This window comes from Haliaeetus leucocephalus, unplaced genomic scaffold (assembly GCF_000737465.1).
Source record: "Haliaeetus leucocephalus isolate CR32 unplaced genomic scaffold, Haliaeetus_leucocephalus-4.0 Scaffold144, whole genome shotgun sequence".
Classification (NCBI taxonomy): domain Eukaryota; kingdom Metazoa; phylum Chordata; class Aves; order Accipitriformes; family Accipitridae; genus Haliaeetus; species Haliaeetus leucocephalus.
In genome coordinates this window covers 1937996-1964956 of record NW_010972580.1, presented here as the reverse complement: position 1 = coordinate 1964956, position 26961 = coordinate 1937996, and the positions used below count along the sequence as shown (strand labels likewise).

Sequence of the window (26961 nt, the reverse complement as noted above, 5' to 3'; positions counted from 1 at the left end):
GTGAGAGCTATGAAGCAGCAGCTGAAAACCTTGTGGCAGTCTGAGCTGTGATCCACTCTGATCACAGGAGATCTACGCAGGCCTGTTCTTCTATGGGCTTCGCTGCCCTCCTGAGAAGGTGAATTATTCATAAGAGGCCACCCCAAGGGAGCAGAAAGCTGCACCATCCACAGAATGGACACTGCCATGAACCTGCTAATAAGGGTTTCACTTTCAGACCAGAAAACTGTTTTCTTCCAAAAAATTGTTATTTTTAAAAAACTGAAATTAATTAGGGGTAAAACACTAACTCTAGTGCCATGAACAGGCAGGATCAACTTTTTTCCCCTCCAAAGGGCAAAGAGTCATATACCATCCCCAGCTGAACCTTGGTGCTTCGAGCTTTTCAGGAGATGTTACCTAAACTTTATTAAAAGAAAAAGAACAATGTTTAAATATCAACACTGGACTAGCCCAGTCTTTTTCCAAAGTCCACATTCTTCATATGAAGCACACACGGCGTCCTGGATTCCCCAAGGCTGCATGTTCAGAAGTTCACAGTACATGGAACCATGTCTTTTTGTATTTTCTTGAGTTTCCCCTCCTTGCTCAGAGCAGCCATCCTTTTGTGGTCATTTACTGGATAAACCTCAAGCCATCTCCTATCCACATGGCTTGGCCTAGATGCCGAAGGTTTTCTTGATGAGAGTTGATGTTGTCATGCTCTATGGATGGAAAAAAGCAAGAGAAAAAAAGCACCTGGTACAGGCTTCTTGAGACCCTTGCGGATTCCTCTATTCCAAAGCTGTTTCTGAAAGTCTTTTTGCCGGTTTCTCAAGCAGTTTTTGGCCTATTACACTGTCTCAGTTTGAAGAGCTGTTATTGGATGATCCAGAGGTTGATGCAATTGCAGCTCCAGCTGGGCTGCTTGTAGATACAGATTTGCGGATGTGAGGCAGCAAGTATGGGTCACAGGCCAGCTGCTGGACATCTATCCGATCCTCCTTTCGGTAGGCCAAACAACGTCTGATAAATGCCTGCAGATACCCCAAAGGCAAAACAAGAATTAGTAGACGGACAGAAACAGGAAGCTTTCTTTGACAGATAACTCTTTGGGAGCGGGGCCAATCTGACAACCCCAGCACTAAAATTCCTTCCCCAGTGACCACAGAGACAGCCCAGATCCTACACCAGAAGCTCATCTTTTATCAGGAGAAAGCACGGGCAGAGGCACACCCTGCACTCTGTTCGGTTCTCAGTCTGACAATTACAACAACGCAAAGCCACTGACCACTCTGCAGGAGGCAAGCATTAAACACAGAACTCTTGCTGGTTTTAGGGAAACCAAGAGGATGGAACTGCCAGTGCCTACCACTGACATACACAGTGCAGTCAAACTCGCTGCAAGAAGATTTACCTTTGCTTCTGGCGTGACTACTGGCTTTGGAGGGAACTGCACCTCGGTAGCTTTCAGAATTGTGTTCTCCTGCAGAATATCTTGTTGTGACTGGTTGTGACCGAAGGGCTACCAAAAAAAAATGGATGACAGTTGTTAAAGGTTGATGACAGGCCTTAAAAAACCCATTAACACTACTGTTTATCATCACTTGACATCAGCATTTTTCCGGGCAAGAAGCCCATGAATGTTGTGAAGGTGCTACAGATTCCAGGCAGATGAGCAGGACACATTGCTCCTGTGCTTAAACTGAACAAAAGGGACCAAGCTGGAATGTGCCCAGCGTGTCTCCAGCTCAGACAGAAGGGATCTCCACCTGCTTCCACTCCTCGTAGGTCAGCTTCAGCACGTGCAAGAGGGCCTTCATCCATCTAAGCTCACAGGAGATTCACCCACTTCAATCTTTGCTGGGCTGGTTCTACCATTTATCTGACTGACAATAGTAAGCAACACAGCGTGTTTGTCAGCCCAGGCTTTCACCACACTCTGCTACCAAGGACTCATGAAAACAAGAGTTGATGGAATCCTTTTCCTGCTCCAACCTATTTCTTCTGTTGTCATAAAACAGATTACTTTTCTGAGGACAAATCACCTTTTCCTGATCCAGACTCTTCCCTTCCAAAACCCATCCTAAAAACTTCTGGAGTGGGTCTTTGTACCTACTTTTTTTTTCCTAGAACACTTGCAGCTGTCAAGCAGTACCAAGCTCGACAAAGACTTAGTGCATTGAAAGCGTCACAAAACAATGCCAGAGCACGAACCACAGGTGTCTGGCCCCGAACGATATACTTGTCCTGCCCATAAGGCCTCAGTGGGAACATGCCCAGTGGAAAGAGATGTTCTGCACAACATTGCTTTTGAAGGAAGTCCCAAGTAGAGCAAAACACAACCTAGTAAATTCTCCCCACTTCATTAACATGGACTCTGTCTTGGAACTGATGGCAAGGAGACAAGGCAGAAGCACCTTCTAAGCCTGGGGAGGAGAAGGAAGCAGAAGCCAGGGCTGCCTCCCAAAAGGTTTGGGAATCACCACTAGGAAAGGAGGTAAATGCCTTCTTACCTTTCTGCCATAGAGACACTGATAGAAGATGACTCCCACTGACCAGACATCAACTTTATTTGAAATCTTTGGAGGTTCTTTCCCAACCACAAAACATTCTGGTGGCAAATACCTGATTAAAAGGAAGTGACAACAGGTTATGAGCAGCATCTTTAAATACTTTCAATCATTTCCTTTACAAAAGGAAGGAATGAGCTTCTGTGATCAGGTGTTTGCTTGGGACTCGAAGGACCCAATTTCATCCCTGTGCATCTTCAGGCCAAGATCACCAATGCATACCCCTTCTGGGAACAGTGATCCCCAGGACTCTCCAGACACTCATGGTCTAAGCTAGTCAGCACAGTCAGTTTCTTTTCACCAGAGCACATAACATAATCCCATTTTCTTTTATCTTCAGAACCGGTATTTGTTGTTAAAAGGGCTTGGCCAACAATTCCACAATAGAAACACACAGCCAAAATACATATTTCTAGAAATACAACCCCAGATGCCACGTCCTAGTTAGAGATGCTCAGCCTTGCTCAAACTACAGTTAGTTTCATTTTTAGGAACAGAACAAAACTGTACAATACAGAATGCCTTAACAAACATTCCTGTACAGCTGTTGCCCATAGTGACAGTCTGCAGCTTGGGTAATATTGAAGAATCACATTCAGTGGCACTCACCGTAGTTCTTACTCTCAGTCACGGGCGATGCAGTGACAACACCTGGCACTGAGGATAAAGTATTACTGAAAACATCTTTCGTGTGACACTTGAAAGAGAAGCTCTGGCTATAGACAGCACTGTGAGATGTACATCTTTTGTGAGAGCTAACTATGGATTTTCACCTCATTTCAGCGGCATACTCTTTCGATGTCCCTGATGTACCTGAATTTCCATATAGGCATGGTACTCTCCTCCTCCTTGCTTAAACTGTTAGACAGTGCCATTATGGACTGTGAAATAGCAGCCAAGCTCCACTCCAAAGCTTGCTATCTCAGCAGCATGCAGCATATGCAGTTTTTCACCAGGCCCTTTGGATAAGAGATGGTTTTCAAATGTATAAACACTAACCCACTGAAAAGTACAAAGCTGCCAGCCTCAAGAGGAGCTGTGTGACAACAAGAGCAGTTTCCAGGGTCTCAAACCTCTAGTGTCTCAAGCTGTCACAGACAATGGCAGTACATACAGAGATGACAGATCCAAAGCTGTTTATAAACTGTTCTTGATCTGTAACTCGCAAGTGCCCCAGGCGACGCTTACCAGTAAGTACCAGCCCCCTGCGATGTCAGTTCCATGCCGTCAACAGAGTTGTAGCTGTCATCATCCATGATTTTGGAAAGTCCAAAATCTGTGATTTTTATCTCTCCACATGCAGTACCATTGACTAGAAGAATGTTACCTAGACAGAGGAAGGAAACAGCCCCTTAGGATACACATGTAGCAGGAAAAAACAAGAATAAAATTGCATTGAACTCTGGCACCTTCCACAAGAGGACAAGGAACCTACACAGTGAGCTGCAGCAGCCTCGGGTAGATGTTTTAACACTCAGTACCCCAAGCTCCAGAGACAACTCGGCTCCCACCAAGTGCTAGAACTGATCTGCCCATCCTTGAATGACCCAGTGGCCTGACATTACTTGGAGCCTCCAGATTCTGAGCCCTATTAGCCAAACGAGCTTGATGCCCGTGCTGTTTTGACCCCTCCCAAAGGTCCCGTTGGAAGGGCAGGTCAAAAAGGAGGATTAAGGAGAGAAATACACATACACACTTATGACTCATTCTGCCCAGAAGTCCTGACTTGCCCTGGCCTCTCAACAAGCCAGAAACTCTCTCCTTCCTGGCAGCACTCCCCAGTGGCTTTCTAAGCTCAAAAAGGACAATTACTGCTTAGGCAAGAGTCTCTTACAAATCCATCAAGGATCAAGAAGTCAGATCATCACTGTTTTTCTCAAAGCCTACAATAAAGCAGCAGAATCGTGCGTGATGGCAGTGGATGAATCACAACTTTAGACAACTGTAGGCAGAGCTCTGCAGCATGCTCAGACAACATGATAACAGTTGGCAGCTGGGGGAAGAAACAGGGTCACTAGAACTAGTGCAACAGCACCACCTCCCGTACAGATTCCTCATGCTGATGCAATAAACCACATCACATACCAGTTACACAATGCTGATGAAGTGCCATCAGTACAGGGAGACAAGCCAGGGATAACTGCCCAAAGAGATGGCTGAATTTTACTGCACTAGGGAAAAAAGCTATGTAGCCAATATGCATCACCCCAAAAGAGAACACTTCCATTTCTCCCCTCGTTACTCTGCCCAATGGTAAAGAGAAATCTGCACAACATTTAGACAGAACCTTCTACATGGCAGATGCTACTGAATCCAAAGGCAGACCTGAGCAGTTTGACTGTATGTCCTCAGCTTTGCGAGCTGCCACACAATACAAAAAACTGAACACTTCCAGGTTAGCTTCTGCCACCAAATTTTCAGGCAGATGATTACAGAAAGAATAAGCCAGAAGAATGGGAACATGAAACACACTAGTAATTATGGGAACCTTTATGAAGCAATAACAGAAGCTCTCAACAGCAGAATACAAGCAGGACATTAAGAAACCAAACACAGACACTTGGTGGTTCAAGGGCTCATTCTGAACAAGGAGGCTACTTTTTCTGGAACGTTACTTCCTTGTTTTATGTTGCAATTCTGGGAGACAATATCCTTTTCACAGCATGTTCTACACATTTTAGTTTTTTTCGTCTTGCAAGTTAGTTTTCCCAGACAACCCTGTCTCCTTTTTGCTGTCTGACCAAAGTAAACTTCCCCATGTTACTTATAACCCATTACCTTTAGTTAGCATCTTTAAGCACGTCAGCTAGCAGCACAACATACCTGGTTTAAGGTCATAGTGTATGATGGGAGGTTTGATTTCATTTAAGTATTTTAAAGCATTCACAATCTGCATGATAATGGATCGTGCCTCTTTCTCCGACATTAACTTGTGCTGTTTCAGGTAGAAGTCCAGATCATTTCCCTCACAGTATTCTAACACTGTACAAAACCTGAAGACAAAACAGTAGTTGTTGTAATTAAGGCACCTGATGGAAACCAGAACACTTTGTTATTGCTTGTCTGTAAGACTCACCTATTTGGTCAATATATTAAATTAAGAGTCCTCCAGCCTATTAATCCCTTTCTAAAAATAAGCTACTAGGAGCACAGTCCTCAATGCTCAATAGTACAAAGGTCAGAGATCCCCCATTAAGTGGTAGATCCAGAAGCGGAAAGCTTATCAGCTGGGGCATTTGCCCAGGCCAACAAAGAGTAGGATTTACTAGTAAAGCACCACATCTGACATAATACAGCATACTGGTTTGTGAGCTAGCATCTCTAGAAAACCAATGTATGTTGAAACTGCCTCAGATCTCTGCAACACAGTCTGTCACATTGGTGTGGACATTCTCTAGACTCTCCTGTAAAGTTTTAAGAGACCAAATACTTTGTACTGAATGGGTCAAACCAAGTCAAAGGACACAGCAACATAACTTACGAGTCAGTATCCAGCGAAAAGTAGTCATATAGCTTAACTATTCGAGGATGATCCAGTTCTTTGTGAATTCTGTACTCTCTACACGCATGTCTGAAAATAGGAAAGCCTGAGCATTAGTCATACAAGTGACTTAATTCTAAGTTCTGCAGATAGCGAACCCAGACATACCACACAGCAGTCCAACTTCAATCAAACCCATGCACATTATTCAGACAGCTTAAGAAAAGGCAAGCAAACAAGGAACAGCACAGTACAGATCTTGAGAACCACAGAATCTGAGTGCATCTCAAACGCTGGCAATACTACAAAATAACTAATCTTGATTAATGGTACTGCTTGCCAAAATAGAATAACCTCATAATAAAGTTAAGGGATCCAAGATAGCTGAATACAAAAATCAGCAAGTTCTAGAAAAACTCCATAATGTTCAACAGCCCAATTTCCAGGCTTCAAATTCAGCTTAGTTTGTCCCAGTGACACGTTGGGGAATTAATATCACAGCTTTATCTTTGGAGCTCTGTCGAGAAGGCTTGGCCGTCATTCTGCAGAGCTTATCTAATCCATGGCATTAGGGAGCAAGTGTTACCAACAAGAAAAGGCTTCTTATACCTCCCTTCTAGGCCATGACATAGGTATAGTCCTAATCATCTGTGAAAGGATTAAGTATTCTAGGAAACAAAGAGAAGGGGAAGGCTTTCAGGGAGCACAATGCAGGTGTGTACCTGGAAGATGGGCATGAACAGCTGTTTCCCACAAAAGCAGAGCTTAGACATTTCAGATAAGAGAAGCCACTTTCTTCATAGAGCACTACTGGTGCTTTAAAACTTTGTGCTGTAGTGCTTATACAAAACCATGTGTGTGTGTGTGCGCGTGCACACATTTAAAACATTTCTAACTTGACCATAACTTTTGCAAGTAGCTACTGGGACAGAGAGTGGCTTTGGAAGTGTGGCAAAACACAGGAAAAAAAATGGCAGCCTGTTTGCAGGCACTGGATAACCAAACACAGGAGGAGTATGGAAACATGGCTGGCTGCTTTAGAGCCTTACTTACTTGTGATAGTTTTCTTTCTTCTCATCTCTCCAGTTTTTATTTAACTGGTGTATTTTCACAGCTACATACCTCTGTTCTGTTAAATCAAATGCCTGCAGAGAGAAGAGCTGAAAATCAGTAGGAATCACAACTTCAAGTTAATACTGCAAAAGCAGACAAGCTCTAGCAAACCAGTATCCCCACCCAGGAAATAAGCATTACAACATACTGAGTGAAGAGCAAACCCACATTTTGATGTAATTAGTTTCACTAATGAAACCAAGCAACTCTGAAAACAATTGAATATTCTGTGCTTTGATCTGACCTTCCCCATGGGCTCTAACTAATGCCGCATTTATTCTGACATTTTACCACCAGAGCTACAATGGGATCAGAAAGGCCAAATTAGCAAAATAGAGTTAATCACACTGGGAAAGACCTTGCCATTATTCCCCCAAGCCACCTAACTCATTTTCTACACTCAGTTAAAAAAACAACCCTAAACCCAAAAAACACACAAACAAAACATACAGAAGATTTTCAATATGTAGTTTCACACTGGTAGCTCAGCTCTCCATCTTGGAGCATAATTTTCAGCTTATTTAGAAGCTGGAGAATTCAATGGCAGAACTGCATAAATCTTGTGCCGCATTTTTCCCTCGTGTTTCTTGCTATTTAGACAGTCTTTAAAGAATGGACACTGCAACTGTGCTCTTGGAGAAATGCAGAAATTTCTTACCTTCTCCGAGAGCAGCAATAGCTAATAATTTATAAGACGGGGCAAAATTTTATTGTAAGCAGACAAGGATAAACTGTGACCATCTCAAAAGTTGTATGCTTAACTCCTAATGCTCAATAGATTGGCCAAGACCCTGGAGAAGAAGGGCTAAGCATTTCTTCGTTTTAATAACATAGTTACAACTCTTAAGTGCAGTCAGGTATAAAGCATTCATACCCTCTTGCTTTCATCTGTGGAGCCAAGGCTTTCTACTTAGTCAGCAAAGGCTCCAAAGAGCCATTCAGAGTACTTACACGCAGATCACACTTTTTTTCACTACCTGAGCAGTCCAGACCCCCCTGGTTTAGATATCTATTATTGTATTGCATCAAAATAATAAATTACCGTGAAGTTTCCAATATTTGCATTGGCATAGTTATCTTCATTCTAGCCAAATTCAACATGAAATAGGAACTACTGGGTACATATGGGGAATACTTAGAACTGGAAAGGCTTTAAGCATAATAGTCAAATAGCAAGCACCAAAGTATCACAGGTCTTGGCCATGCAAGACTGCTGACACACAAATGATCCTCAGTTCCAAGGAAGTCCCAAGACTATACATGCACCACTAAGTCTGCTACTTCAGAGTGTAAAATGAAGACACAAGAAAAAAGCCTTCTATCCCCCAGGAAATGAAGGCTTTGCTCTTATTATTGGAGCTATTTTCTCTTATTTATGGTGACATTCAGACTTGCTAAGCCATACTCAATAAAACTTCACTATTTAAGGTATTTGTGTGTAGCACTTGAAGAAACAAGTGGTTTGCTTCTCTGTCCTGACAAAACTTGCAGACTTGGTGCAATATTTTCTTGAAACATACATTTGCAGGAAATCTGACCTCTGAGGACAAGGGCAGAACCTAAAAGTCTCAAGCCTGCTGTCTAACACAAGCCAGATGCAACATGTGCTTTGTCCTCCCTTCTTCCCTCCACAACCACACACAGTGTTGAGAAAACAAGTGTAAAAATTCTGCTTACTGCAATATTTCACTGCAGATTCAGATTACACCACAGACTGCCACTTCAAATTTACCTTATATACTTCACTGAAGCCGCCTCTACCCAGAAGATGTAGCAACAAATATCTATCATTTAGCGTTGGATGGTCTTTAAATCTGGCAAGAAAGACACAGTTTAAGAACACTGGCAGAAATACTGCAATCTACTGCACAATAAGTTACAGCTACTACACAGCTTAGAAACAACATTTTTACATTAAGACAGAAAAATATTAAAACTGTGTTAACAACTGACAGATTTGATACTATTTGATCACTTTGCACTGATGAAAGACTACATAATGGTACCTTGATGCACTTGGAAGCCTTTGTCTTACATGAACTTCAAGTTATATCGCTGTGCTACCCCCCAATCAGGTGACATATTAAGTTTTAACACCAATTTAAAAAAGATTAAGTGTTTTCCATTATGAAGGGGACAAACAAAAAAAATTGTTATACGTTCTTGTCCCTGAATCCCATGTGCTTACTGTGAATTATCTTCATTGTGTATCCTTTTCAATTCCCTGATATGTAGATTTCTAACTCTCTCTAGCCGTTCCAACTCTGCCTGGATCTCTGCTTCTTCCTGCACAAGGGAAAACCAAAAGGAAAACACAACACTCTGTAAGATAATGCAGTTAGCATTTCTGCCTGATTTACAGAAACACAAATGTAATTCCACTTGTGAAGAAGTTAATGGTAAATAACTTGTTTGGGAGATTAGAGAGACGGTCATAGTCAACTAAGAGTCAGGTGGAAGGTGACAGGCATGAAAACTGACTCAGCAGTTTTGTTTAAACCTACACACAGACAGAAGCAGACATATCTTTATGCCTTCTTGTTTTTACATTTTCTGTAATTAAGAAGAGTTGTTCCTCTGGTCCTGCTCCTTCCCTGATTTAAGTGCTATGCAGCTGTTTTTGTAGGAACTCAGCCTCTGCTGGGACAAGAGAAAGAGGAAAGCCCTCAGAAGTAAGGAACAGGGATGTCATGATGTCACATGGCGATGGGGCAGCATCCAAAGAGGATGAAGAATGTGAAAGAACAACATTGGGTCCTATTAGCAGTAAGTGGTAGAACAGGTCAGAGCGTAACTTAGTGCCATGTGGAAGTTCTGATAGGCTGTTCGTAGAGTTGGAAGTTCTAAGTGCCCTCAAACACGACACTAGAATTCACATTGCTGTGGACAGGGCTGCAAACCTCAAGTAAAACGTGCGCCTTGAGCAGTATTATTTGGTATATATGACTCAAGGGACATAGTTACCCATTTGCCTTGTGACTCTGTTCCTTCCCTTCTCAACTTGTTCTATTTTTAGGCATAAAGAATGAGCCAGTTTCCAAAAGTGGAGAAGGATAAGCACAGCTTCAGACAATGCCACGATCCCAGAACATTACTTCATTTTCCATTAAGGTCCATTTCCAAATGGATTCCTCTGTTCCAGGCTGGCATACTACATGCCAGCATAGATGGACCTGCAATTAATCCACTCTAGCAATGCGGAAGCTGTAGAGCAAGCATGCCTTTAGCATACTCGTGCCCATATCACTTATCTTTGCTCACAGGTCAATAAAACACAATGGGCAGAGTGCCAGCAGATTCCACGCATGCATTAACTTTCCCTTCCCACTGAAAATAACAAGGAGTACAGTAGCATTAATGAGGCCTTGCATTCAACTTGTGTGTCAAGGTTACAGGGAAAAACTAAGCGTAGAGCTCAGGCACCATCTGAGAAAAGAAGGGGGACTCCCGCAATGCATTTGCATGCTTCCTCTTTGTTTCGTTGGGGAAAGACAACTCTTTGGCCTTAGCAGAGATCACAGCTAACCAGGAAATGGCAGAAGACGTCTATTTTTTTTTCAGTACTTCATCTGCTGAAGCGTCCCAGAAAACTTATTTATAAGTTTTTGCAAACACTATTATCTTTAAAGGTAACCAACAGCTTATCTAAATATAATCTCACTTGCAGGTACAGTTCCTACTGAAGCCAATGTATTTGAAAGCAAATGTGCATTACAACTACCTGAACAGTACTAGTTTCTAAAAGCCCAAGAGATTTTATTGGACTGTTACTGATAATGCTGGTTACTTGATACTTCAAAGAAATAGGAAAGTCAATGATGGTTGCAGTTTTTGTTGTGTTCTTGTCATTTTCTTCCTTTGGTCCATTCCTTCACGTTCCCCCATATTAGACATGTACAGAGCCCAGCACTAAGCAGGTCATAGTGATAGAATAAGATGCATCAAAACAGTGGAACTCCCTGCATGAAATCATAACTGTAAGGACAAAGAAATCTACTTATTGAAGCGAAGAGCATCCTTCCTGAATACCACTGCCTTGGAAAAAAATTGTTACAAAATCCTGGCCATACTTTAAGCAACAAAACCCTCTCAATTCAAACAAACAGTAGTGACCTCTACAGAGATGCTATTGTTCATAGAACACCGAATCAAAAACCTACCTAAAAGCCTTTTTTGCAGTTAGTTCTCACCTTTTTAAGATGACCTAGTCGGAGTTTGAAGATTTCTTCCTGTTCGTGATATTCTGCTAATGTTAACCTGCATAGAAGAGACAGATCCAATGCATTAAGTTTCAACATGTGATAAAGTGAACAGTCTGTAGAATACACATCGCCAGTGGAAGTGACAACTACACAGAGTATGTCAACAGCTGGCAGGAAATTTTTTAGGTAAACTCTGCAATCTATTTTTTTTTTTTTTTTAATAATCAGTCTAAAGGAGACCAAAAGCTTAAACCTTGATAAAGCACGTATTAATTTTAAATCCAAGTCCCTAATAACACCCATTTAGGCTAGTGACTGACTTCTAACAAAGAAAGCTAAACCCTAATCTAAATATGGAACACTGAAGCACAAGTATTCCACATCTTATTTTTCCATTTAAAGTTTGCTTTAGTGACTTGTTTTCAAATTTTTCTTTGTAATAAAAGCTGGATAATTCAACCCAGCTATTCACTCTGGGACTAGTAGTACACCTGGCCACAGAGCTACTACAAACAGAGCAATGACCTGGGATTCAGAACTGTTTCAGGCTCTGCAGAGTGGCTTCCAGGGAAACCTTGGGAAATTTACTTCACCTTACTGTATCTTCGACGATATGCGCAGTTATGAGAAGCAACAGGATAAGGGGAATAATCCCCATTTTATTGATGGTAAATGACATGCAAAGTTTCCGTCCTAGGTGGCTGGTCAAAAAAAGTTTCACAATGTTTTCCATGTCCTTTATAGCTAAAGTGTGCCATGTAGGACAGAGGCAAAGCACAGCCTTACACTAAAATAATGACAGAACCCATCACTCGTGAAATGTAATAAAGTGCTGAGAAAAGGTTAGAAAAATGAATCGCTGTATTACTTTTCTCACTACTACCAACAAGGAGTTTGGTAAAAGCATCACGCATGTGACCAGAAAGCTATGAAGCCCGAATCAACTGCATCTGTTTACTTTGTAAACAAGACATGCATGTGACAGCAGAGAAATATGTTTTTTGAACCTAAATTGAATTCAAAGCATATCTCAGGAGTATTCCTGTTGCAGCAGTTATGCTCTGCATAGTACTTAGTACAAAGATTAGTGTATGAGGTCTCCACAGCATCAATACTACAACTAGTTTCAAGAGGGGACTGAATCCTTCATCTGTGCAGGACCGTGGGACCTTGGCTCACTGTACAGTAAATTGAAAGGAGATAGTATTCAGCTGATTAAGTCCTCATCTTGAAATGCCCCAACTTCTCTCCACTGCTGACAATGCAGTGGGGTCCACATAGTTGAAGTAAGTGCTAAAGCAGTTGTTAGCTGATAAATTTAATGCAAAACTCACAAGTCAAGTTCCCTTTGAAAGAATCTCAACCGTAAGGAACCGCTTATTACAAATTAAAGATACATACAAAACACAGCAGGTACTACAAATGTTTACATGTTGTCTCATTTCGTATAAAAGCATGCTAATTCACACACACTCCCCCACTCTTCCCCCGACAGCCTGAATTTTGTTCAGATTCAGCTAATCTAAAAGACCATCCCAAAAGTTTAGGTCTTTGGTTGGTGTTGCTGTGTTAAGGAATAGAAAGACAACTGAATAAACCAGCAACAAGCTTTCCACATATTCTTGTGCACTAATGAAATACAGGGCTAAACACCAACAGTCTACTCATTAAGCAAGAGATGTAATGAGTACCACCAGGCTAACATTGCCCAAAATAGCTGCCTGTTAGAAGCAAGTATTACAAAATCAAGGAGGCTCTAAGACAAACACTGCCCTGTTTCACAGAAACATGCTTGAAATACACTACTTCTAGTGCAGCTGAAGACTCTAAGATTGCCCAAGCTGCCCTAACAAACCTCAGAAAGCCCCAGCAGATTAATCTTCCTGAATGAAAATCTTTTTCTCATTCACAGGCTAGAAACTAGTTTCAGTAGAGTGCATGTTTAAATCTGCATCATGGGACTTTTCTCTCCTTTTTAATACACAGCAACAACCATGATCCAAAGAGGAACCAAAACCCAAATGAAGGAATTTGGCTGTCCACTTCTTATTCAACTTTCAGAAACATTTATATTCAACTTGCCTAGAAGACCACCTGTGTAAGAATTCCACATGAAAAAAACCTCCCTCCAAAAATCAGAAAATTTTGTACCTGATACACATCAGTCCAACAAACGCATTTACAGGATAACTAATGATTAAGCAAGTAGCCAGACCGTACAGTTGCTTCAGCTGACTTGCAAAAACAATGTTTTCATAAGCTAAAACACTCCACATGAACTACATACATACACTGGCAAGCAGCTTTTATCAAGAATGCCACGATGATAAAACCCTGAAATATATCAGCAAAGAATGATAAACCAGCAAGAAACACAGCGAAAATGACCTGGTAGCACAAAAACACTTACTAGCAAACCCAGGTAAAGCTAGATTACGTCAAGGCAGGCTCACAACATAGACAGAAGCTCACTATGTATCACAGACATTATCATGATTTCCAGGCACATCAAGACCTGTGCTGCCATGTCTGCAGAATAAGCCACACTACAGCTGCACCAGTCTGCCGAGAAAAACATCCTTACAGAAGTGGGGAAAGCGTCATCCTGTCCCTTAGAAGTGAAAGGTTACCACAAGGAACAGCAACACTTCAAAATATCCATGCACAGCCATTCAATTTACTTCTCCCAACTCAAACGCTGCAGTGCAAAAGGATGGCTTTAGAATTTTTTTTTTTTTTTTTTCAAGCTCATTTGGCCGGAACGTGGGGTTAATGTCTCTATTCAAGCTACTTATTTGCAGAAAGCACACAGTGCCCTCCAATACAGTACATCTGATCTGCAGGCACCAGCATCCTATTTGGGGGCACCACCCTGGTGGCTGAGAGTACCCTGAATATCACGATTCACCCAGTCATGTGCCATCTCTGCTGTGACTGCAAAAGGCAGTGGGAGCTTTTGCTTCATATGCACTTTTAAAGATCAAGACCAAGAATTCAAAGGGCTCCAGGAACTTTGAGGTCAAGTCATGCCCAAGAGATTTAGTAGTGCAAAAAGAAAAGTGTCATTGAGAGTTATGATACTAGCCAACAGCAATAAAATCAAGACTTAACGTATTTCCAACTCACAGAAACTTCCAAAAAAATAATGTTCTAAATTTGTGAGACACAGCTTTCCTCTCTAAGAACACTGGGACCCTTAGAGCATCAGTAACGTCAAAAGAGGTGGTCGGGGGGAATCTTCTGTAAGAAGAAAGAGTAGCACTTCAACTACCTTTCAATTTCCCTGACTCGGGTATCTGCGAAGGACTGCTTTGGGGATACAGGTCAATGCTTAATGCAGTCTTTACAGAGAACATTTTTTTCTTCAGTATACCAAATCAATTGTTTGAAAAGCCTCACCAGAAAGTACACGGAAATAAAGGCTTCTAAATGCATACAATTTTTTCTTCCGTAAAAAAACAGCACCACATATCATACAGTGATACTTAAATCAATTCTGAAGTAAGACAGACATCACTTTTCAAACTTGACGCAACAGGAATACTGAAAAAGTTACTGCATTAAAAAAAAAAGTTAAGCTCATACGAAGTTTGGACTCGGCAATGATCCTTGTTTTACTCCAATGAAAACTATTTAGAACTGCAGCCAGATGTTGCTGAATGCCAGGCTTATTCCACAATATTCATTTGTGCATGGAGTGAAGCCTAGAGGCAAGGGCAAGATTCCATTTCCCAGTAGATATTTTGTGCTCTAATCAAAGCATGCAGCTTTGCAATGCACCAAGAAGGCCACGTAACCTACGTTTCATTTTCTGCTCCATTGGTCTTGTTCTTGCGCTGCTTCTGCTCATTGCTTGCTGGAGGGGTCTGTCCCATTGCAGGCGGCTTCCGTTTTGCTAACATTTTTCGTTGTCTTTCTATTTCTTCCCGCTGGGAATTTATCCTTTCCTGTTGCCTGGAAAGCAGAGAGTAGAAAAAACATGAAGCAGATAACTAATGGTAGGTACTTGGTTGTCTTCAGCATCTGTTCTTAACAGATTGGAGCAATGAATTTCAAATCAGTTGTACTTGTAAGATTAGTAACAAAATATTTTTGTACAGAAAAGGGGGATGTGCCAAATATTATGACTCAGATTTTTAAAGGTACTTTTACATAAAAGGGGATTCTTTTCCTGGCCTACAGAAACCTTTCAGTAAGTGAAAGGTTTTATTCATGCAGAGGATATCCAAAACCAAGGAGTCGCTAACTTCATGGAAAACCCAGCGATCCATGGTAAGTCACTAACTTTCCACACACTTTTTCCTAGAAGGCTCTGTTCTAAATCTCAGACTTTCCTGTTAAAACTATTCTGAAGTCTGGCGCTGTCTGAGAAAGTATCCTTATACTTCAAGGGTACAGTTAAACTATCCTTAGTTCTCTGAAACATAACCAACACCATTCCCAATTTCACTAAGAAAACAGTCTCTCCTCCAAGATAAAAAGATCAGCTTAAAACATTTTACAGGGATAAAAGCACTCTTGAAATTTCAAGACTAAATGATTTGAGCATTTACATACTTAATTCACTTTTTAAAAGAGACTGAGACTGCAGGTAAATATTCCAGAAGTATTTCTTCCATGTCTTACAGCACGAACTAAGGAAGAATTATAAACTCCTTAATCTGTGCCTAACGAGAGCTGCACCTCCCTATCAGACTACAGAGAAGTGATATGATTTTAAAGGATCAAACATAGTGTTCTCTACTGCAATTAATTTGCCAAGTCCTACTTAAAGGTCTAGGCCAGGTGGGAATTGACTGGATATTTCCATTAACATCTTGCATAAAAGGGTCTCTGATCTTCATTTCCAGGTTTCTGCAGCCTCTTTGATCACTGTTACCAGGAGGCAAAAAAAGTTAAATAGTATGGATTTTCTTTTAAGCTTCTCTACTTTCCACTTAAAAAAAAAAAAAAAAAAAACCAGCTAATTAGCCTTCCTTGACTAATACATGCAAGTATGAAAATCAAATTGATTGACTCACAATAAGTGTGAGAATCTGGTCCACCCCTTCACCCTAAGCATTGCACAGCCAAGTAGGTGCACTAAGAATACCCAACAGGGCAGCCTACTGCTTTCCAACCCAGAGGTCAACTCAAAGAATTTGATTCCAGTTCAAGTCTCTGGAGGTTTAAGTGGAAACGTATTTCTCACTTCAGTGCAAAAACATTCCCCATTGTCAGTAGCTGAGTTCCTATCTGATCCTTTCATGCATCAGTCACATCATTCTCACATTTTGACATGCAAGACATCACACACAACTGCTTAGTTTTTCCGTCTCTGCCTCTGAAGTTAAAGACAACTCTGTCCTCACTTGATGAGGTTCTGGAAGGCATAGCCATCTGTCCACTGCTCGGTGAAAGACGCCCCGTGCCGCACCGTAGTGAAGTGACCTAGCCTCAATCGATCCTGCATGCTCTTATCTCTGCATGCCATCTTCTCCTGTTTTGACTGAAAACAAAACAAAACACATGTAAAAATAGAAGCCATAAATTAGCAGCTAAGAGCTGTGCTGTGTTTTAAATCACTACCAATTCTTACCACTTTCCATTGTTTCAGTCCTGCTTATCTGAAACCCAGCTGAAAATCATTGATCAAATTACTGCTGGTGCTTCACACTGATCTGACAGGCATTTGTTTGACTGCCTCCTTTGTGACTTTTCAGCCTCACCTTTCCTTCCCCATTACTGCTTGGGCAGCTAACCCATTCTATGATCAGTTGAAATCAGTCTAGCAGTAGGATTAAAACTACCCCTTTGAATCGGTAACTTAGCTAGACTCCAGACGTGCCTCTGATCAGGCCCTTATTCACACAAACAGGAGATGAAGGAAGAAAGTGCACCTTGAATCACTGTTAAGACTAAGGTACAGCAATCAGCCAGTTCACTCCTAGACTCGCACCACTCCCAGAAGTGACACAATCTCAGTTGGGTCACCAACATGCATAAAAACTGGTGGTGGTGTCTGTCACAGAGCGTTTCCGGTAACTGAGAGAAAATTTCCAAGGCCTGAGACGAGAGCAGCAAAGTTTCAGTTAGGATTAAAGATGAACCAGCAAAGCTCCTCCTTGGAGCTACAAACCACCAACCTGAATGCCAGGTCTACCTAGCACCTAGCCCAGAGTTACAAATCCTCCCAGAAAGAGGAGTCCCATTCAGCCAAGAACAATCAGCTCTGTGACAAAATCAACTCAAACAGACTGCATGTACTGGCCAGCACCCTGGTAGTTTTGCCCATCCAGTGCCCACAAACAATACATGTAATTGGCCAACAGGTGAAAGAGCAATCAAACCCCCACATTGTTTAACCATCAGGAAATCTGGAAATCTTTCAACACCAAAGCAGGCTGGATGCTAGTAAACAGCAGCCTGGCACTTTCCCCAGTGTCTTTAATGTGTTGTTTTGAGTGTTATACGAAGCACCGATCCCCAACTTTGCCATCTGAAAGAAGGAAAGGTCTAAATCACTTGCCCATGTCACAGAGTGTATCTGGCAGTTTCACTGCACAATGGGATATTGCTCCTGTATTGCCAGAGCTGGACAATGTTGCTTTTCAGGTGTATGAGTTTCCAAATCAAGTAATGCCTACTGCATTTAGAGCTGACTATTTCACTTAAGCAAGGGAGACCACTCTTTGAGACTGTGGAAAGTAACCAAACCAAAATATTCTGAACCACTTCAGTCTTAGGATTACATTCCTATTTGCAGAGAAATAATTCAAGACAGAATTCTAGTTGCCTTTTATCACTAAAGCAATAGGAGCAGCTTTTCACTGCTCAAAAGAAGATAGAAAAGTTTTCAAGGACACGAACTGTGACTGCAGAGATGTGGTAAGTCCCCTGCTCACCTTTTCTATAAGAAGCTTCTTGCTCATCGTTACACATCTATTCAACCGCTCCTTGTACTTCTCCAGCATCTTTTGCTGTTCATCTATCTGCCGTCTCAAATCGCAGTTGGCCTAAAAGTGAACAGAAGAGAAAAGCCTTTGACTTTAAATCACTCAAAGAGCCAAACTAAGCATCACTGAGGAAGAAGTTTCTCCAGCTAGCTCTAGGCATCAGATTAAAGAAAGCAAACCAGCAGGATAAGAAAAAAAGACTAGGTTCCTCTTAGCAAAACATCCAAGCCAAGCTCTTCAATTTTTAACCCACTCAAATCTTATTATCCCTCTAGAACAGGAGAGTGCTATCATCCTGGTTTACATATAAGGAACTAAGGTACAAAGAGACTAAACACAAGTGCAAGGATTTTTTTATTTTTGTTTTTTTAAACATTTAAGACTGTCACAGCTACTAAGTCTCAAAATAGCTTAGTCATCCCTGGACTATCCTCCCTCTTTAGCCACAATACTGGCAGAGGAAAAGGACGGGGTAACTCCCTTTGCATTCTCGATTTTATGTGCAACCATTTTCATTGATAAAAAGTTAAATTTAACCATCCCCCTTCCAACCAATAGACTGGCTTCTGATTAAACAGCAAATGGTAATAAATAAATAAATAAATAAAAATATCTATTTCCTGCTTCATGGATTGTTTTCCACAAACTCACATCCCCCTGTGAATGTCTCTATGAGCTTGTTATAGCTCTTTTAGGTGCTGAGACCAGACACACACAGAGAGCCTTCCCTCTTCTGCCTTTAATGTGTTTTCTAATCCTTTTCAACACTTCACAAGAGATGCCTCTCCAGCTGATGAAAGCTAAATCAATTAGAACTCCTCCATTAAGACAAGATCCTTGATTTAAAGGTATTTATCTTTTACTGAAGAATACTAATGGGTTAAGAGAAGCTTTATTCTTTCGGTTTGACCAAAAAATGTTCTCCTCATCTCTGTACATGTCACAGACTCTCATGAGTGAGCATTTCAGAATACAACTTCCCAGTCTACTGAGAGGCTACTGAACACGCTGCTAAACAAAAAGCAGAGTCAGCTCCTCAGTACTTAGAAGAGGGGAGTAATTCTGCAGAGAAACATTAGGTTAGCTAGCAAAATACGCAAGTGTGCAACAGATCAAAGAAAGGCCAACAACACTGCTGAGCTATGATGACTCTGCACTGTATAGCCACACTCATTGCTATACTGCTTGTGGATTCAAGCAGGCCCAAACAGAGTATCTACAAGCCAGACAATTATCTTGCAAGTAAGGGATGACCAGATTTGTTTTACCCTGCGAGTGTTGGTTCTACAAATGGTATACAAAATCCTGCTCTGCAGCCTCGCTGGCACATGCATTCTAGGTATCTTTAAATAGCAGCTTTTAGAAGAGTTGTCCCAGTTTAAATACTTACTCTTAGCAAGTCATCTATTCTCCCCTCCTTCTTCTCCAAGTCAGAGTTCTTACTGTTTTCTAGTGCAGATATTTTTTCCATTGTGAGGTCAGACTGTAGGGAAAAAATCACCATAAACCACATTTAAGAAAAACAGATGATATTTCAGATAGTCGGCTTGTAACATCACAGTGTAACCCCCTCTGAACAGTTAGGCCTAAGAAGGAGGAACTGATCCCCTGCATCCTAGCAGTCGGGGGAAGAACTTTCTCCATTCTTCATTTTCTTATTGCATGGTGGGCTCCTCCAGCATAGGAGATTCAGTCAGCTAGCACAAAGCTGCTCTGGAGAACACAAACTGGTAACTCATAAAGGGCTACAATATCTATCCTCTGTGTCCTGCAAATTTTGTTTTTATAGTTTGAGTTCTGCCCACTCCTTGGTGGTCTCTGATATTCACTGTCCTTTCCTGCAGTGCAACATAGCTTGTACAGGAAAAACACTTAGGAAAAAAACCCCACCAAATCCCAACCCTCAGCTGGAATATCAAATTTATGAGATCTTTCATGGGCACAGACAACCACCTGCTAGAGAAAAGACAACACCTGTGGGTTCTAAGGTTGTCTTGACAGAAAACACAGGTCTCCATTTTAAAAATATTATAACAGATCGACAGCAGGAATATTAGGTGCAAGCCTTTGCTTCTAAAAACTGAGGTATTAGTGCTCACTAGGGACAGAAGCTTTATAGTTTTTGAGCGAAACCTGTTTGGAAAGTTTTATGGGGTGCAGCACATCTCAAATACCTTCACCAATGAAGTGAGAGTCATACCCAGGAACAAAAGACAAAAGACATATACTACATTCTCTAGCAGTGGGAATATTTCAAACTCAGCACTCTCATTAATGAGTGGGGAAGAAAGAAGAAAAGGGGAAGAAGTCAGTAAGTACATGAACACAGCATCTAAAATACCCAAGTCAACACAAAGGAATCTCTCCCCATGACTGCATACACAGATTTCACATTTATGGCTAGCAAGAACTACCTTGGTTCTGAGAAGAGTTAGCAGACACTTACCTGTGGAGTTGTTATATAACTGTTCTCCAAATTTCAGGCTTGCCTGGAAGCCAACACCATGAAGTAAGAGACAAACTTGGCTGACTGTTGCTTCTCTACATATGCCCAGTATGGGAAAGATCAAAAAGAACACCAGCCAGCATTGCACATCAAGCAAGATGAGCCTAAATCCCAAAAGACAAAGAGGAGGCCTGGGCAGGTCACCTCACTTCTGCCTTAACTTAGTTTACACTTCCTGACAGCCTGCAGGAAGCATGTGTGACAAAAGCCTTTGTCACTGAAGGCAACAAGAAGGCTGTCTCTTGAAAACCTATGCTGCATCCACTCGCCTAAGCAGCAGAAAGTTTCTTAAGTGACTTATGTCATTTTGCCAAATGCACAGACATGCTTCCACTGTGTCAGATGAAGTCATGTTTCAGGATGCATGCTCTCACATGAGACTTCATCACAACTCACCTTGCCTCAGAGCACTTGGAGGGCCCTAGCACTGACTGAAAATGCTAAGAAAATCATGCTCATGCTGACTTGCTTTTGTCATTGCCAGAAGTGATTCAAACTGGAAATCACTGAAGATTATTTTTTTTTTTTAACCTATCAACTCCAAACATGTTTGGAAGGGAAAAACAAGAATGTATACATATCCTCATCACGCAGCCAAGCATCTTCCTGGATTCTTTGCCTGAAGTGTATGCTACATCTAGACCTCTGGAGAATATCATGAAACTGAGCATTGGCAGAAAGCACACTCAGGTAACGTCTTGCCCTTTTCAAAGAAGATGGACCATGTTAAGCACAGAAAAGAATAAAAACATCTTGCTCATTGCAGGTGAGACCACTATTTTAAGCATGGGTATTGGGACAGCAAAGATTGAAAGATATCTCTGGCAGTTTCTTGAGTTATAGCATCATTCTCACACAAGAATTCTCCATGCAGTAGCAAGAAACAGGGATCTTCACAGACCAGCATTTTAACAATACAGACAACAAATGTGACCCTAGTAACAACAGCTCAGAGACTTAGGCTAGTAAGTATTCCCAGAGGTAGAACTGCTCTTCTTCATGCACAAAGAACTTGTACCACCTGCTGGGGAAATGGAGAATGAACTTCCCCCAGCACTAAAATCATCTCTGACACACACCGATGTGAGAAAATGATTGACACAAAACTGATTGTTTAAAAATCACTCAAGGGAAGGGTCAGTCACAGGGACATCAGAGATGAAAATCAAAAGAAGATTAAAAGCAGGCTTGGAGAAGAAATAAGCAAGGTGCATTGCAAATAAAGCTGAACATCCTTACAAGCAACAGAAGAAGATGACACAGCTAAAAGTAAATCTTGCCATAAAGCCACAAGAAGAATCTTAAAAATTGAAAAGGCACCAAAAAGACAGCAGTACGGTCAAAAGAGCTACTCCTCTTCTTGAGTCCAGGTCAGTGAAGCTGCTGAGAAGCACTGTCAGGAATACATCACGTTCCTCCTTGACAGGACAAACTATTCCATGGGTGTACTCCGCAGAGGTCAAAGGACTTCCAGATAGACTGTGGATATTTGTACTGTAAGCAGTGTTGATGCACCCATGACCCAGTGCTTGAATAGAGGCATTCACAACTATCACTCAGGTTTCCTTCACATCTTCACTTACAGAGAGAGGAAGAACATTCAGGATACAACAGAACTGAAGCAGACAGAGCTAAGGTGCTCCTTTCCTCAGCACATTCGCACACAGCTGAAGAACTGTCCACAGTATTGACACAGAAAAGCCTCGGTAACAGACTGGACAAACTCCAGTAGCAGCAACTGAAAGCATCCTTTACAGGATAAGGAACAAAGTTCAGAGTGATTCACTTCAATCAGTAGTTACAGACTGAGTTGGGACTATTGGCTCTTTTCACTAGAAACATTATGTCTACTACAAGTGGCACCCTCTGGCATGGAAGACAATCTGCATCAAGCTTCAATCTCATATCCAAGAGATGTATCGTCTAGTGAGCTATACCTGTGACTGTTTGTGCTGGATGGAAATCTGTTTTTGGGAAGTGCAGGAATGCTCAGTGTTCCCTGATCCGGTAGAAGATGGGCTGCCTTGCTGGGCCTGTAAAAGAAAGTTAGGGTATTGTTATATGCTCCTCAGCATGATCACTAGTGCCCATGCAGATACACTTATCTTTATTCACATGGGAGGTGCAGCCTAGCCTGGGTACCATACTTTCATGTTAAGGTTTAAGAATGCTCTAGAGATTTAGTTCAGTAAAACAAGAGAGTCAGTTTCTTTCAAGAAGCCTGGCCCAACCTGCTAAAAGACAAAGCTTTTAAAAGCCTGATATAATTCATGTCAGCTGAGATTAAGCAAGGCTAAAACAAACACTTCTCACAGCAAGACTCTACTTTGTTCTTTTGCTTTTTTGCATCTATCAGATTAGCCTCTTGTAGCCTATTATTTTGATCTACATAAGATTTTGAGTCATTAAAAGTCACATCATTTCATTAAACAAGCAAAGCCTGGGACCTACAACTCTTCACAAGGAAGAGGAACTTACCAGAAAATGGTAGACTTGGTCATCAATAAACCAGGCTGCACTAGAACCACTGTCTTTGAGCAGAAAAGCTTCAAATTCCCCATCCCTTAACTAGAAACATCCCTTAGGATTCAAATCTTTTCAGAGCTGCTCACCGAGACAAAAGTAAAACAGAGGCCACCTCCCCTCTGTGCCAGCTGCTCATTCTCTAGCCGCTGTTTCGCCAGCATCACCGACATCAGCGTTGGCAGAGCAGAGTGTTCCTCCTGCGGTTCCTTTGCTGTGCTGCCGTCTACCCCATACAGCGGCTGCTCCACTCGCCGCTGTAACACAGTCAAAAAAAATACAATGAACTTTTTTTTTTTTTTTTAAAGTGATTCTCTGACTCTGCCAAAACTGTTGTCAGTGAAGCAGCAGCTCAGGAATGGGCAGGAGGCATGGTGAGGATCTGATAACTCAAACAGGACTCCTGGAGTGATTGTTCCAATGGCAGACATCAAAAAGTAGATGAAGTTAACAATTAAAGTAACAAATGAACACACAGGACAGAATTCCTTGTCAGTTAACACACACCCTTCCTTTGCAAACACATGTGTTTCAGAGCCAATGGGACAAAATAGGTTGTAGATCCAAAAACTCTAGTGCATTGTGATTCTGGTCAATGCATCCAAAATTACACTACTTGATATTTTTTAAGGACTCATTTTAGAACAGCCAATGTCTCGATACATTCATTATTCTGGTGAAATAAACTGAGTCAGAACTGCTAAATGTCAGCAGCCTAACCACGTCTAGGAGCCAGACGTCACAGTAAGCTCACTTCTGTCATTATAGCTGGGACCAATCTCCCGCAAGATAAGCAAAGTACTAATGCGTTTCCAAAATCTTTTAAAGATGCATTACATCTCTTAAAGGCCAGCTCTTTTCTCCTGCAGTATACTCATTTTCCAACTGTGATACAGGAACTGGGTTCAATAAGAACAAGAATCATCTGAGCTACATTGATTACAGCACTCAGAATCCCATTGCCCTCGCTTTAAAAGCCAGCCCATCACTGCTAAAACTTGGCAGTCTGGGTAATAATCATCTAAGCCCTTCCAAGCCGTAACTCCGGGCCAGGCGTATGCCACATAGAAAGTAAACAGTCAGGTCAGGCTTCAGTTTTTCTTAAAAACCTAAATTGCAACCTGAAGCATATTTTCTGGCTAACATTACAAATGTCAAGAGTGTGCTTTCTTCCCCAAAAGAATGCTTGTATATGACAGCGACCTTGCAAGAGTCTGAAGACCTGCAGATCATTCTGATCAAAGGAGAAGCAAGGCAATTCAAAGCAGTCAAGAGATTTGAAGACAAGAAGTAACATTCTGAAGCCATTACAATTCCTCCGCAAGTTCTGATTGCAGAAAATTTCCAGTACAGTATAGATTAACTCACAGGTTTGGAGGAGGTTTGTCTCACTGTGAAAGACATTTTAACACTCTGCTCTCTTCCTGGACCATACTGACATCTGTAATGGGCAAGATACTCAATCTTCTCCAATTTTCACCCATTCCCCCATTTTTGGGGGCTTAGCTCAAACCATTGATATTCAGTTTGTAAGAAGAGGATAGATCTTGCAAATGCACATAATAGTTTGTTGTGAATAAGCCAACATTACAGGTTTAGCTGCAAGAGTAAAGAACAGAAGATAAGAAACACAAAGAGCACCTGCGTAAGGAGACAAACTGACCTAGCTGAAACTAACCAATATCAGTATTCACCACATGAGAAATACTCTGTTCAAACTTTTACCTACTTAATACATACAAGTGCAGAAGAAGAAAACCAAAGGAAGAATCCACTTGTCCCACTATAAACACCTGTAGGGTATATCTCATCTGCTGGGCTAAAGAACTGTCCCTAATACCTCATGTGTCTGCAACATTCAGAGATGGTATTTCTTTCATTAACTTCTCTTTAAGAGATGTACTAGTGAATTAATATAAGATAGAAGGAAGGGCCATTCAATTAACAAGATATATTTTAATTTTTATAAACATAAAAAATATCAAGAAGCATATGTGAAGCTCTCTCTTAAAGCAGCATTACAAAGCTTCCAAAATCTAGCAACGCATATTGAATTCCGAGCAGAGCATGCAGTGTTGGGATTTAGTTCAGTACACATTCACGAACTGCGCAAAGGTCTCTGCAGAATAATGTAATCGGTAAAGACGTTGCATTTGGTTTTCGGAATACTAACCTTTCCCACAATGCTCCATACTTTCGTGGCACTCAACAAATACTGAAAATTTTTAAAAAGGGGCCCAGGCATTGATCAAAACTAGAGTTCAGACACCAGCGCCTCTGAATATTGCTTTGCTAGTTGAAAGAAATTTCGTTAGCTCCTCTGTGCTAAAATGGCTTAAAAATACTGGCTATTTCTTCACATTCATATCTTGCAGAAATGCTGCGACAGCAAAATGGAATTACGTAACAACAACAAAAAAGCAACAGATGTGCATTTATACACATTTCTTTGCAAGCTTTTGCGAATGCTCCTTACAAGTCACATGCATGTAAACAGAAGTAAAAGACCTTCCCAATATAATTATGGTATGCATGTTTTTCAGTATACCCAAAGGGTCCAATCAAGATCAGAGTATTATTGTACTTGTGCTATAAAAACATACAACACTCCCAACTTGATGGAGAAGTTCATGAGCTACAATGGAATACAAGATAACCAGTATGTCCTTTTACTAAGGACAGCGATCTATCTGTAACCACACAGCATGCTAAAAACATTCATCTTGCATGCTTTAAGCTCAGATATTCATATCAGTTACAACTGGACTAGCCACTGTTAGAGCGTCCTAGACATCTGGCTTTGCTGCCTGAACCCAGTTTAAACTTAAAAAAAAAAAAAAAAAAAAAAAAAAAAAAGAACTGAATAGAGAATAAGCCAAATCACTCACCAAGAGACACTTCTTTTCTCTTCAGAACCTTTTATTACCCGTCTGAAGCACGGCCACCAATCTAATCAATGCCATGCCACCAGCTCTGTCCCCAGGGAGAACACTTACCGGCAAGGGGTTGGATAAGGAATGCTGCGGTGACGACCTGGCGACAGGCGGCACGCTTCTACCGGGACTGGTTCCTGGGCCACTTCCCCCAGCAAACTGGCCAAAGGAACAGATTTGATCATCGGTAATTCCACAGAGATATTATATTTAAGCAAATTTAACAGACAGAAGAAACACATTAACCTTAAAATGAAGCCTTACAGGCTCCAGGGACTCACTTAAACAAACTGAAGTTGAGCTAAGAGGAAAACCTTAAAATTTCATGCACTGCTTTCAAAAACAACAGCAAAAGTAAGTACTTTAGACAAACATTCACATATGCACCGAGTACATCTTTCATTTTAACACAAATAAATATAAACCTGCACACTTGGATACAGATCAACTATTTACTGGAAAGAATTAGGAATACTATTCCCTATGAGATGTGTCTAACTGTGCACCACAGAAGTGGTAAGAACTGTACACCTCCACTGAAGCATCTGTGCCAGTCACTGTTAAAGACAGGATGGATAAACAGCTGGGCAACTGGTCTAGTTGGTACACAAATTCTTATGTTCCTGCGCCACACAGTGTACCACATTTATAAAAAAACTTGAGCCAGGAAAAAAGTAAGCACTAATAAGCACTTAATTTCTGACTCTAAGTTACTC

The 26961-nt window shown here is 41.3% G+C and overlaps 1 protein-coding gene across 4 annotated transcripts in view; it reads right to left on the bottom strand.

The window, feature by feature from the left end:
* Positions 1-569: 569 nt before the first annotated feature.
* TLK2 (tousled-like kinase 2) overlaps positions 570-26961 on the bottom strand; it is a 39726-nt gene continuing 13334 nt past the window's right edge. For 2 of the 4 annotated variants that reach the window (XM_010561360.1, XM_010561361.1), the window contains 17 exons: positions 26309-26404; positions 23402-23569; positions 22727-22822; positions 19674-19766; positions 18233-18343; positions 16700-16836; positions 15150-15302; positions 11337-11403; positions 9335-9432; positions 8879-8960; positions 7087-7178; positions 6034-6123; positions 5376-5545; positions 3741-3879; positions 2496-2607; positions 1397-1504; positions 570-1016 (listed from right to left, as the gene is read on the bottom strand). In XM_010561360.1, the coding sequence (XP_010559662.1) occupies positions 843-1016; positions 1397-1504; positions 2496-2607; positions 3741-3879; positions 5376-5545; positions 6034-6123; positions 7087-7178; positions 8879-8960; positions 9335-9432; positions 11337-11403; positions 15150-15302; positions 16700-16836; positions 18233-18343; positions 19674-19766; positions 22727-22822; positions 23402-23569; positions 26309-26404 (1986 nt within the window). In that variant the 3' untranslated portion in view covers positions 570-842. The remainder of the gene's footprint in view (positions 1017-1396; positions 1505-2495; positions 2608-3740; positions 3880-5375; positions 5546-6033; positions 6124-7086; positions 7179-8878; positions 8961-9334; positions 9433-11336; positions 11404-15149; positions 15303-16699; positions 16837-18232; positions 18344-19673; positions 19767-22726; positions 22823-23401; positions 23570-26308; positions 26405-26961) is intronic. The other 2 variants (XM_010561363.1, XM_010561362.1) reach the window with 2 other exon arrangements.